At 43.5% G+C, this 12376-nt stretch overlaps 2 protein-coding genes across 3 annotated transcripts; one reads left to right on the forward strand and one right to left on the reverse strand.

The window, feature by feature from the left end:
- Positions 1-228: 228 nt before the first annotated feature.
- LOC123145834 (cyclin-C1-1) lies at positions 229-4636 on the forward strand. Its single transcript, XM_044565338.1, has 9 exons — positions 229-386; positions 490-596; positions 1585-1624; positions 2274-2318; positions 2957-3078; positions 3178-3292; positions 3407-3451; positions 4000-4147; positions 4236-4636. Exons 1-9 carry the CDS (start codon positions 355-357, stop codon positions 4353-4355), a joined length of 774 nt encoding a protein of 257 aa, XP_044421273.1. The 5' UTR covers positions 229-354; the 3' UTR covers positions 4356-4636.
- A 204-nt stretch (positions 4637-4840) lies between these two features.
- On the reverse strand, positions 4841-8690 carry LOC123145835 (E3 ubiquitin-protein ligase BRE1A). 2 transcript variants are annotated; one of them, XM_044565340.1, is made up of 8 exons: positions 8293-8690; positions 7409-7677; positions 7123-7192; positions 6807-6872; positions 6468-6533; positions 5936-6027; positions 5129-5372; positions 4841-5041 (listed from the first exon to the last, which is right to left on the reverse strand). In XM_044565340.1, the coding sequence occupies exons 2-7, from the start codon at positions 7619-7621 to the stop codon at positions 5130-5132; spliced, it is 750 nt and encodes a 249-aa protein (XP_044421275.1). In that variant the 5' UTR covers positions 7622-7677; positions 8293-8690; the 3' UTR covers positions 4841-5041; position 5129. The 2 variants fall into 2 exon arrangements, with proteins under 2 accessions (XP_044421275.1, XP_044421274.1); XM_044565339.1 differs by having other exon boundaries at positions 5936-6036; positions 8293-8681.
- Between the last annotated feature and the right edge of the window lie 3686 nt (positions 8691-12376).

Genomic DNA, 12376 nt, shown 5'->3' on the forward strand with positions numbered 1-12376 from the left:
GCTCCTGCATTCGTGGACTGATCTCCTCCTATCCGTGGCCGGATGCGAGAGAAAATTTATGGGTCATTGTTCGAGATGCCCTTAGCCCTTTGGGTATTGCGGGTTTTTTTTTCCTGAGACAACCTTTGGGTATTGCGTGCAGGTGGTTTTTTTTTTCCGCGCTCCCGAGGAGGTTTGTGCGTCCATGTTGGAGATCTTGGACCTTGCAGTTGGGCTTCCAAGCTTGGGCCATACCGGTGCGACTCGCGGAACAGGCCCGGTGCCCCTACCTCCTCCTCTCCGAAGCCCCGAGCTCCCAGAGGAACTACACCGATTCCGCCGGCGGGACTCCTGTCCGGGAAACGCCGATCTAGAATGGCGGCCAACTTCTGGACGTCGTCGCACAGGTAAATGCCGGCACCCGCACCCTCTCTCGACCGGTGTATCGCACCAAGTTGCTCCGTGAATTTTGAGCTGCTAATTCGGTGCGCGATGGCTCCGTGCGAGCAGCAAGCAGCTGCTCGACCCGGAGGAGGTGGATGTGGTGCCGGCCGCGGACCGGGAGCGGGGCGTCACGCCCGTGGAGTTCCGCCTCGTCAAGATCCACATGTCCTTCCGTGAGCTCCTCCTCCGCCGTCATCCCCATCCTGTTTTCTTTTGCTCTCTCTAGTATCTCGGCCGTCCAGATTAGCAGTGGTCTGTTTAGTTTATACCAAGCCTTAAAATGTGCACATTTTGGTGTAATTACGGTTGGGATGGGGTGCTGTGTCGCGAAGCATAGGAGGATTGGGTGCCCCTATGACGAATTATAGAATTGGCGATAAGCCCGCCGGTCATAGATGTGGATTTTATAGCGTTCATTGTGGCAACTGGCAATCAGTGGTTTGTTTTGAAGTTTGGAGACTCCGATGTTTGGGATGGCCGCTGTATGGTACACAACCATACCCATGGGCGCACCGTGACATGTGCCTTTGTAGCATAAAATTCGCCATGGCACACATGGTGAATGTTTTCCTATCATTCCTGCTAAAACAGATATCTCACGGTTTGTTTTTACCGAATGGAGAATATCTTACAGCCTTCTTATTCCGCTTGAGCAATTTCCGCTGACGCAAGTTGTGCATTTCTTAATTTTCATTAACTAGCACAATCCTGGCTATAAATTATAAGTATTAATCTAGCATATGTGTGCAAATGTAAAAAGAAGTAGCGATTTAGCATAGGTATTAAATTTCACCACAGGCGCTTAATTCACTCCATTCCAATTGTAGCAGTCACGGGGTAAATACCGTCGTGATGATGGCAGGGAGTCATGGCTTGCTTTGGTGAGAGAAGATGATGAAAATGGGGATGAACTCATTCTTTCTTTGCAACCCACATATATAGATGATCTAGGCTTGCCCCTAACAACATAATGTGATAGAAATAATAGGAATATGTAACAGCATTATCTCATCTATGCGAATCTTACATAAAGCAACTAAGGAACTAATCAACCACTTTGCTGCCTGCTGGAATCGGGATGGGCACATTACAATATCTTACAATAATTTATGGGCATTCTGCATTTGTTTTTTCCTCACAGGGTGCATCTGATTATTTCAGATATATGGCGGTTGGCCCAGCAGGTCAAAGTTAGACAAAGGTTAGAGACATTGTTTTTCCATTTCCTTAACTGTACCTTTGTTTATACTCCCTCCATTCCAAATTACTCGTCGTGGTTTTAGTTCAAATTTGAACTAAAACCATGACGAGTAATTTGGAACGGAGGGAGTAGTTGTGTATGATATCTGTAGACTTCAATGATCATACAAACTTACCCGTTTTTTGCTTTAGACCATAGCTAGCATGATTTTCTTCTACAGTAGTATGTACAGTTACATTCTTGAAGTGGCTACCTTTGTATCTAAAAAAATTAACATATTGGCGTATATATTGCTGGTGTACTACCTGAAACACATTAAATTGCTTGGTGTTATTTATTCTTTTCCTCATGAAGTTCTTAGTTCTAACATCTCTGTGGAGTTTGGTTAAACTTCAAGACTGAAATAGTGACACCGAAAGCTAACTGCTTTTAAGAGGAAAAAAAATGCCAGCAGCATTCCCATCTTCTTTATATGTAGGGTGCTGCAATTTTTGTTAATGGGTGCTAGTGAATATCTATTACTCCAGTTTTTTTAATGTGTGCTACTGAATCGCTCACGTTTCCAGTTTATGATATGTTGTCCATTCTCCACTAGACCTATCTGGAATTAACTCACGATGCTGACGATCTTAAATCATTGTTATCTCAGAGTCATAGCTACTGCAATCACGTACTTCAGGCGTGTGTACACAAGGTATGATTGTCTATTTGATAATAATACAATTTTTTTTAGGTTTTGATAATAATACATCAGAGAGAAAGAATGCCCCTCTGGTTTCTAATGTTGCTGTCTGAATTTGACTATTTCTTACTAGCCAGAGAATGAAAACACGGTATTACTTTTCTTTAGTCTGTATAAGTAAGATGTTGTGCTACTAAGAAATTAGCAAGTGTATTCTTATTATCTAAGATGGTCAACTTACAGTGCAGTAAGAACAGTGTATTTCCTTAAAAGAAAAGGTAAGAACAGTATACTGTGATTGTACGTGTTTAGGTGTTTCTCAAAAATATCCGTGAGAACTTGTGAGCTTCATTCAGAACTTGTGTGATTGTAGATGTGAGGTTCTCATAAACATGCTTCCATCAGAATTGGTATGATGGCTTCAACCAGAAATCTTTAAAATTTAATTTACAAATAGTATACTTCAAGCATCAAGCTCATGTCTCTATATTTTCTGTCACCAAATATTGGGCATGAAGGTTCATACTTATTGCCTGTCTCTACATAATTCCTTGAACATTTAATTCCTTTTCAGTGGAACTTAATCATTCAGAACCGTGTGTTTCCGGTTATAAATAATAATCCAGAACTGTGTCCGAATCTACTTACAGAAAGAGCATGACAGAGTATGATCCTCGTTTGGTAGCACCAGCTTGTTTGTATTTGGCATCAAAGGTAGAGGAAAGCACCGTGCAAGCAAGGCTTCTTGTATTTTACATCAAGAAGATGTGTGGTGAGTCTCCTGATCATATAGATAGACCCATGCTTACCTGGAATGCTGGAAGAGCTGCACAGCCTACTGACCACTTATTCTCCTTCCCTTAAATTGTAGGTTCTGATGACAAGTACCGATTTGAAATCAAAGATATCCTTGAAATGGAAATGAAGCTCCTGGAAGCACTCGACTATTATTTGGTTGTTTACCATCCATACCGTCCTCTTCTACAGTATGGCTTTGTTCCCCTTATTATCTCAATAGCAATGGCATTTCCATTAGAATGACTTGAATACTGAATTTGACGTTTTTCTGCAATGGCACTGAAAGATGTTCTTTTTTACAGGTTATTGCAGGATGCTGGCATAACAGATCTGACACAATTTGCCTGGTAAGCATGTTTTGTTGAATAAGAATGCGGTATAATATTGAGGACGGTGTGCTGCCAATCTGCAACGGAACTTATAGGCCTTTCTAATTTTAGTCACAAGGTGTGCTTTTTTTGTGTGTGTGGATGGAAGCTGAATTCTGTCTTATATGCAGGAAAAGTTCCTTGATATACTCTAGTGATAGTGATTGTTAAAATTGGCCTTCTCTTTTTTGAAACATTTTATTATGAGTAATTTTAGTCGGAGCAAACGGACTGCCCTTTTAGTGCCCCCTTTTAGAATTTGTCTGCACATGTATTTCATTTAAATGAAGAACATTTACATTCCGTATGATTGTAATGGAGCATTCCTGGTAGGAATGCAGGACCATGGGGATAATACAAATGCCTCTACCGGGTTTTCCTTCTCACTTAAGTATAGTAGTATGATGAGATAAATATCTTTTATGCGGAATAGCAGGGAAATACTTTTTATTTCTGATATATGGGTGTATTGTATGCTCAGTCATACACGACCTATATCTATGCTGATAAGAAACTGTTACTTGCAGGGGCCTTGTCAATGATACTTACAAGATGGATCTCATTCTCATATATCCTCCTTATATGATTGCATTGGCCTGCATATACATTGCAAGCGTTCTTAAAGATAAGGACACAACCTCGTGGTTTGAAGAACTCCGTGTTGACATGAACATTGTAGGCGTTCCTCTGATATTTTTCCCATCGGTTGACAATTTCATTACGTCCTCATATTAACCGATCGACACTTGTTTGCAACACTCAGGTTAAGAATATCTCAATGGAAATCTTGGACTTCTACGACACCTACAAGATTGATCCTCAAAGGGGCCTCCAGGAGGACAAGATCATCCCTGTGATGAACAAGTTGCCATCAAAGGCCTGAAGGCCGATCTGACACCTGACCGTTTAACCACCTTACACCGCCTCATCTGGAGCGTGTAACCCCGTAACCCTGAACATCTTTGAAGGCGAGAGATCCAGGGAATGCCTTGGGACTTGGATGACATCAAATTGTTAGGCGCAAGTTATTTTCGCGATGGCAATCCCAATGTAGGGGGTTATCTGTAATACTTAGCATCTGATTTCTGTATCATACAATACCCAAGTGGAATTGTTTCAACCTGAGCCCTGTTTGTTGACTTGTTCTTATAGTTCCTCCATTTATCTGAAACCTAGTACCATTTCTGCTATGCAATCTGGCATCTCTACCCTGCGGTAGAAAGCTCGGCACTCCTGTAAGCAGGACAGCCTGTGACCTCACACCGGACCCGAGTGGGCGAGCTGCCCTTACAGCCATGCCGCCTACAGCGATGTGGTAGCCGACAAGCCTACCATTGATCAGGGCTGAAACGTAACACACGGGGCACATCAAAAGAACACAGAGATACTGAAGATGCTATCCACTGTTTTATCTCAGCTTCAAGCTTAAACTCAGTTACATAGACCAACCATCTAATGGTACGTACACCAGTCAACTTAAATCAATTGTTCATCTGAGCACCTGCTACAGGTTCCTCAGCAACCATAATCTATGTGATGATACTCTTTGGCGATTGATCCGCTGCTGACCTGAAAACAGATTTCACAGGAAGATGTTAGTCCAACGGCACTGTATTTGATGAGTGTACCCAGGTGAAAAAAGGCAGAAGGGCTCACCTTAACCATCTGAGTTCGGAAGATAAATACGGTGGAAGTTGTTCTTCCTCAGGGCCTTGCGGCAAGTAGGGCATTTTTTCTGAAACTGGATGGCTTGCTTGATGCACTCGGCGCAGAAGATATGGCCACATTTTGTTGTCGAAGGCTCCACCAGCTTGTTAAGGCACACCGGGCAAGTGAAATTCGGTTCCTTTGGAACCACCACCTTAGCAGGCTCTTGGCTAACTTGCATCGCATTGTTCGACTGCCGAGACGGAAAACATACAGTTATAGTTGAACAAAAACTGTAAGGCAGTAAGGCCAACAAGAACTGGGCACAAGGTTCAAACACATGGAGAAAAATGGAGGGGAACTTCTACCTTATTCCAACATATCCTCTAGCGTATTGCGTAATCATATCAATGCATGCCACCTATGCTACACAAGGTAAGATGGTCCTTGAAATTTAGCGGTTGCCAACTTGTCGGTGCAAAATTATAATCTTTACGGTTAGCTGCTACCAAGAACAATCTGAAGAGACCTATATGGCATCATCACAAAATTACACATATGAGTGTCTTATTATTTATCTATGGCTTGTAAGTTGTAACAGAACAAGAAAAATATTGTCTACTTAAATCAAAGAACCTTCACACTCATAGTTCACTCAAAGGGCAGGATATCTCAGAACTCTACAGGAAGGATAAAGACAAGCATATACCAAGCAGCTGCTATGTACATAGAGGACAAAGTAGATAGCAGCTAAGTAGCAACTAAACAGTGTCTTAAAGCTGTGAAACTGTTCCCTTCAAAAATTAAAAATTTTACCTGCAGGCTGGACCCTTCTTCCCTTTCTGGGGAGAGACATATCAAAGGCGCAACCCTTTGGCGTTTGTTCCACATGTTATGAGAAGGCATAGCTGCATTATCTTCATGAAAGAGTACTGATTGAGTAAATCATAAAGCAGAATGACAAAGTTGTAATGAATCTAAATTGACTCGGGATCAGATAGCATATGATGAACATGTTTACATCTTATACTTAAGCTTTCCAGATTCAGTGTTGATACACGTGCATTATCTTACAACAAACAACTGCAGTGTGAAATTCGAAGAAGAAAACGTCAAACAATGAGTCTAATTCTGAGCAGCTTATGTTATGATTGCTTCCACATTTGAAAAATAGATATCCTCATGTTACAGGTAAGAACCCAACAATCTACTGTGCTGCTCACGATTTCAACAGTTCTAGACAAATCTATCAACACAAATCATATTAAACTGATGCAGAATTTATTCCCATATTCTTTTATGTTAGAAGCTAAACATTTCTATCAAGTGCAATATATGATGAACTAACCTTCCAGGGCAGCATCTTCATCCAGATAAAGTGGTGTCAAAAATTGACTTCTAGTTCTCCGATTATCTGCAATGGGAAATTTAAAGAAGAATACGTCAAACAATGAGTCTAATTCTGAGCAGCTTATATTATGATTGCTTCCACATTTGAAAAATAGATGTCCTCATGTTATGGGTAAGAACCCAACAATGTACTGTGTTGTTCGTGATTTCGACAGTTCTAGACGAATCTATCGACACAAATCGTATTAAAATGACGAAGAATTATTGCCAAATTCTTTCATGTTGGAAGCCAAACATTTCTATCAAGTGCAATATATGTAGTAGGTAATGAACTAACCTTCCATGGCAGCATCGTCATCGAGATAAAATGGTGTCGCACATTGCCTTATAATTCTCCAATTCTCTGCAATGGGAAATTCAAAGAAGAAAACGTCAAACAATGAGTCTAATTTTCAGCAGCTTATATCATGATTGTTTCAACATGTGAAAAATAGATGTCCTCATGTTATGGATAAGATCCCAACAATGTACCGTGTTGTTCATGGTTTCAACAGTTCTAGAAGAATATATCAACACAACTCATACCCAAATTCTTTTATGTTAGAAGCCAAACATTTCTATCAAGTGCAATATGTAGTAAATAACGAACTTACCTTCCAGGACAGCATCTTCATCCAGAGAAAATGGTGCCACAGGTTGCCCTCTAGTTCTCCTGTTCACCCCCTGCAAAACGCAAGGTAGTTCGATAAAACTGATCCATGATTATGGATATACTCCTAGAAGGAAACTCTGAGCAAGAAGTACACCAAACACTAGTAAATGGTGCATACACAGACTCTGTTTTTCTTAAGCATCACCACGGATCCAATGGCATAATATTAGTTCTTGAAAAGTGAAGCAACAAGATGTTTCATTAAAAGACGAGGATAAGAAATTTACCGGGGGAGGCACTTGTGAAGGCGATAGGGCCTGCACTTCATCATCGAGAGCTTCCACATCAATAGGTGATGTGCGTGCACCAGGGAAGACCGAGAGCCCATGATGGTTCCCCGCCACCGGCGAGCTTGCATCCAAGTCCACAACAACTTTATCAGCAGATCCATCTTGCGATTGCCTCCTCGCGGCACGCCGTGCGCCGCTGGTATTACTCATGCTATAGACCTCTGATGCTTATACTCACCTTACCCTTCTCCAGTTCTACAATCAACCTGGATTTTAAGAGCGTGGTCAATCTCAATCCCACTGTTCTACAATTATTTGTGTACAAAAGACGACGATAACGATTTTGCATTACATGAACCCAGCCCAACCATCCTAAAAGTGGTAGTATTATATACAAATAGGTAAACACGCCAAAACTTTTGATCGCAACTTTAGACTATCTTGGCAAAGCCATTCTGCAATAGCAACAATATAATAACAAAACAAAACAAAGGCTTCACCAGAAAAGGAGTAACCGAGTAGACTTTTCTTCTCCTTTTGCGGACAATCGAATTTGGGGAAGTGAATCGCAGATGGTCATACTCCTACTACTATTGGGGCATAAATCCTAATCCTAATCCGGTAGAATCCGGTGGATAATAACCAGGAATGGACGAAGAAAACTAGGGCAGGGAGAGATGCCCCCCTAAATCCAACCGAGCAGCCCGCTTGGCTACAACTTGGGGCAGAATCGAGCGAGGCCGATCCAAGGATCGGCACGGCGACCGAATCAAGAACTCCTCGCCCGGTCACGGTCAGATTCCGATCGAATCGAACGCGAACGCCCGAGAGAAACTAAGAAATACAGATCGAAGGATAAACAGAGAGCGATCCGCGCTTACTCGAGCGTGGCGATCGAGGGACCTGATGAGGGTTTGAGGCAGAGTCGCCCACGCACGCACGCCACCACCACCACCAACCGACGAACTGGACTTGAATGTGTCTCCGTCCTCTTCGCTCGGCGTTTAAAAGGGGGCGAGCGATGAGCGGTGCGGTTCACTCTTTTTTCCTCCCTCGCCGGACCCCACTTGGAAGTCGGATCCCTTTCGTGTGGTGGGACCGTGTGTCAGGGGGTGGGGGGTCGTGTCGAGGCGGGGGTGGTCGCCGGGGATTATTTTTGGGGGGATCGGCTCGCGGCGGTGAGGTCGGCTGGCCCACACGTGCTCGTCCTCCTCGTCGCCGGGGCACGGTGGGCTGGCTGGGTAGGCCGTAGGCGTGCGCAGATGGTCGGACGAGGAGGGGAGGGGAGGATAGCGGTGGGAAGACTTGGCGGTTGACCCAGGGATCGGATCCCTCTATCTCACGTTTTATTGCGTGTGCGCAGACGTCTGCAGACGCACGTAAATTGCGCAGTTGGTGCCGAAATTAGTCGATATCAGCCGCTATTTGCTTAGACTTTTACGTGTAAATAAAGCTGATGCTTGAACTTGTCACGAATATTCAGTCTAGTGTCTGAACTTGAAAAAATACACTAAACTGGTTATACAACTTTGGCATGAATGTGTAAATACAGTGCTATTTATTTATTTATTTTTTAAATGAGGATGACCCCCAGCCTCTGCATCTGGGAGATGCATACAACAATTTTATTAATTATTCACAAACTACAGTGCTAATGTCATCCGCAGACGTAAAAGTGCGCCGACGTAGCACCGTATATGGTTGACATGGCCGTATATAGCTGACATGGCATCGACATGTCATGGGGTCCACTTGTAAGACAAAAACAGGGCTTCCCAAATCCGGCACCGAATAACGTCCACAGGGCGTCCGGACGCGTCCGTGGAGAGTGACCGGACAATACTTTAAATCAACACGTCAAAAGTCGTGTATCTCAAATCCGGTACTTTATATTCATATTAAAGCATACGACGTGAAACTAAATTATGTAGATCATCAAATGGTCATAGAAATGCACATAATCCACATACCGATCACAAAAAGATCACCACAGTTTACATGATCCACATAACCAACACATAGGTTCTAAACTGCTCCCCTCGTTCCTAAATATTTGTCTTTATAGAGATTTCAAATGGACTACCACATACGGATGCATATAAACATGTTTTAGAGTGTAGATTCACTCATTTTGCTCCGTATGTAGTCACTTGTTGAAAATCTCTAGAAAGACAAATATTTAGGAATAGAGGGAGTAGATTACTAATAACGGAAATAAACACTTAGAGAGGGCGTGCTTCACCACTTCCTCGCCAGCTCTTTGCCCTTCCTGTCACCGGCGCTATTTGTAGGTGTCCGGGTAGGCAGCAAGAGGTGGGTACTGTTGGGGAACGCAGTAATTTCAAAAAAAATCCTACGCACACGCAAGATCCATCTAGGTGATGCATAGCAACGAGAGGGGATAGTGGATAGTGTTGTCCACGTACCCTCGTAGACCGAAAGCGGAAGCGTTATAACAACGCGGTTGATGTAGTCGTACGTCTTCACGATCCGACCGATCCTAGTACCGAAAGTACGACACCTCCGCGATCTGCACACGTTCGGCTCAGTGACGTCCCACGAACTCTCGATCCAGCTGAGTGTCGAGGGAGAGCTTCGTCAGCTCGACGTCGTGATGACGGTGATGATGAAGTTACCGACGCAGGGCTTCGCCTAAGCACTACAACGATATAACCGAGGTGGAATCTGTGGAGGGGGCACCGCACACGGCTAAGACAACTGTCAACTTGTGTGTTTATGGGGTGCCCCCCTCCCCCGTATATAAAGGAGTGGAGGAGGGGGAGGGCCGACCCTCTATGGCGCGCCCAAGGGGAGTCCTACTCTCACCGGGAGTAGGATCCCCCCCCTTCCCTAGTTGGATTAGGAGAGGAAGGAAGGGGGAGAGAGGGGAAAGGAAAGGGGGGCCGGCCCCCCACCCAATTCGGACTGGGCTTGGGGGGGGCCCTCCTAGGCTCCCTTCTCCTCTCTCCCACTATGGCCCAATAAGTCCCATATACTTCCCGGGGGGTTCCGGAAACCTCCCGGTACTCCGGTAAATGCCCGAACTCACCCGGAACCATTCCGATGTTCAAACATAGTCATCCAATATATCGATCTTTATGTCTCGACCATTTCGAGACTCCTCGTCATGTCCGTTATCATATCCGGGACTCCGAACAACCTTCTGTACATCAAAACACATAAACTCATAATACCGATCGTCACCGAACGTTAAGCGTGCGGACCCTACGGGTTCGAGAACTATGTAGACATGACCGAGACTCACCTCCGGTCAATAACCAATAGCGGAACCTGGATGCTCATATTGGTTCCTACATATTCTACGAAGATCTTTATCGGTCAAACCGCATAACAACATATGTTGTTCCCTTTGTCATCGGTATGTTACTTGCCCGAGATTCGATCGTCGGTATCTCAATACCTAGTTCAATCTCGTTACCAGCAAGTCTCTTTTCGTTCCTAATGCATCATCCCGCAACTAACTCATTAGTCACATTGCTTGCAAGGCTTATAGTGATGTGCATTACCGAGAGGGCCCAGAGATACCTCTCTGAAACACGGAGTAACAAATCCTAATCTCGATCTATGCCAACCCAACAAACACCATCGGAGACACCTGTAGATCATCTTTATAATCACCCAGTTACGTTGTGACATTTGATAGCACAATAAGTGTTCCTCCGGTATTCGGGAGTTGCATAATCTCATAGTCATAGGAACATGTATAAGTCATGAAGAAAGCAATAGCAACAAACTAAACGATCAAGTGCTAAGCTAAGGGAATGGGTCAAGTCAATCACATCATTATCTAATGATGTGATCTCGTTAATCAAATGACAACTCATGTCTATGGCTAGGAAACTTAACCATCTTTGATTCAACGAGCTAGTCAAGTAGAGGCATACTAGTGACACTCTGTTTGTCTATGTATTCACACATGTACTAAGTTTCCGGTTAATACAATTCTATCATGAATAATAAACATTTATCATGATATAAGGAAATATAAATAACAACTTTTATTGCCTCTAGGGCATATTTCCTTCAGTCTCTCACTTGCACTAGAGTCAATAATCTAGATTACACAGTAATGATTCTAACACTCATGGAGTCTTGGTGCTGATCATGTTTTGCTCCTGAGAGAGGCTTAGTCAACGGGTCTGCAACATTCAGATCCGTATGTATCTTGCAAATCTCTATGTCTCCCTCCTTGACTTGATCGCGGATGGAATTGAAGCGTCTCTTGATGTGCTTGGTTCTCTTGTGAAATCTGGATTCTTTTGCCAAGGCAATTGCACCAGTATTGTCACAAAAGATTTTTATTGGACCCGATGCACTAGGTATGACACCTAGATCGGATATGAACTCCTTCATCCAGACTCCTTCATTTGCTGCTTCCGAAGCAGCTATGTACTCCGCTTCACACATAGATCTCGCCACGACGCTTTGCTTAGAACTGCACCAACTGACAGCTCCACCGTTCAATATAAATACGTATCCGGTTTGTGATTAGAGTCATCCGGATCAGTGTCAAAGCTTGCATCGACGTAACCATCTACAATGAGCTCTTTGTCACCTCCATAAATGAGAAACATATCCTTAGTCCTTTTCAGGTATTTCAGGATGTTCTTGACCGCTGTCCAGTGATCCACTCCTGGATTACTTTGGTACCTCCCTGCTAAACTAATAGCAAGGCACACATCAGGTCTGGTACACAGCATTGCATACATGATAGAACCTATGGCTGAAGCATAGGGAATGACTTTCATTTTCTCTCTATCTTCTGCAGTGGTCGGGCATTGAGTCTGACTCAACTTCACACCTTGTAACACAGGCAAGAACTCTTTCTTTGCTTGATCCATTTTGAACTTCTTCAAAACTTTATCAAGGTATGTGCTTTGTGAAAGTCCAATTAAGCGTCTTGATCTATCTCTATAGATCTTGGTGCCCAATATATAAGCAACT

Source organism: Triticum aestivum, chromosome 6D (assembly GCF_018294505.1).
Source record: "Triticum aestivum cultivar Chinese Spring chromosome 6D, IWGSC CS RefSeq v2.1, whole genome shotgun sequence".
NCBI classification, from domain to species: domain Eukaryota; kingdom Viridiplantae; phylum Streptophyta; class Magnoliopsida; order Poales; family Poaceae; genus Triticum; species Triticum aestivum.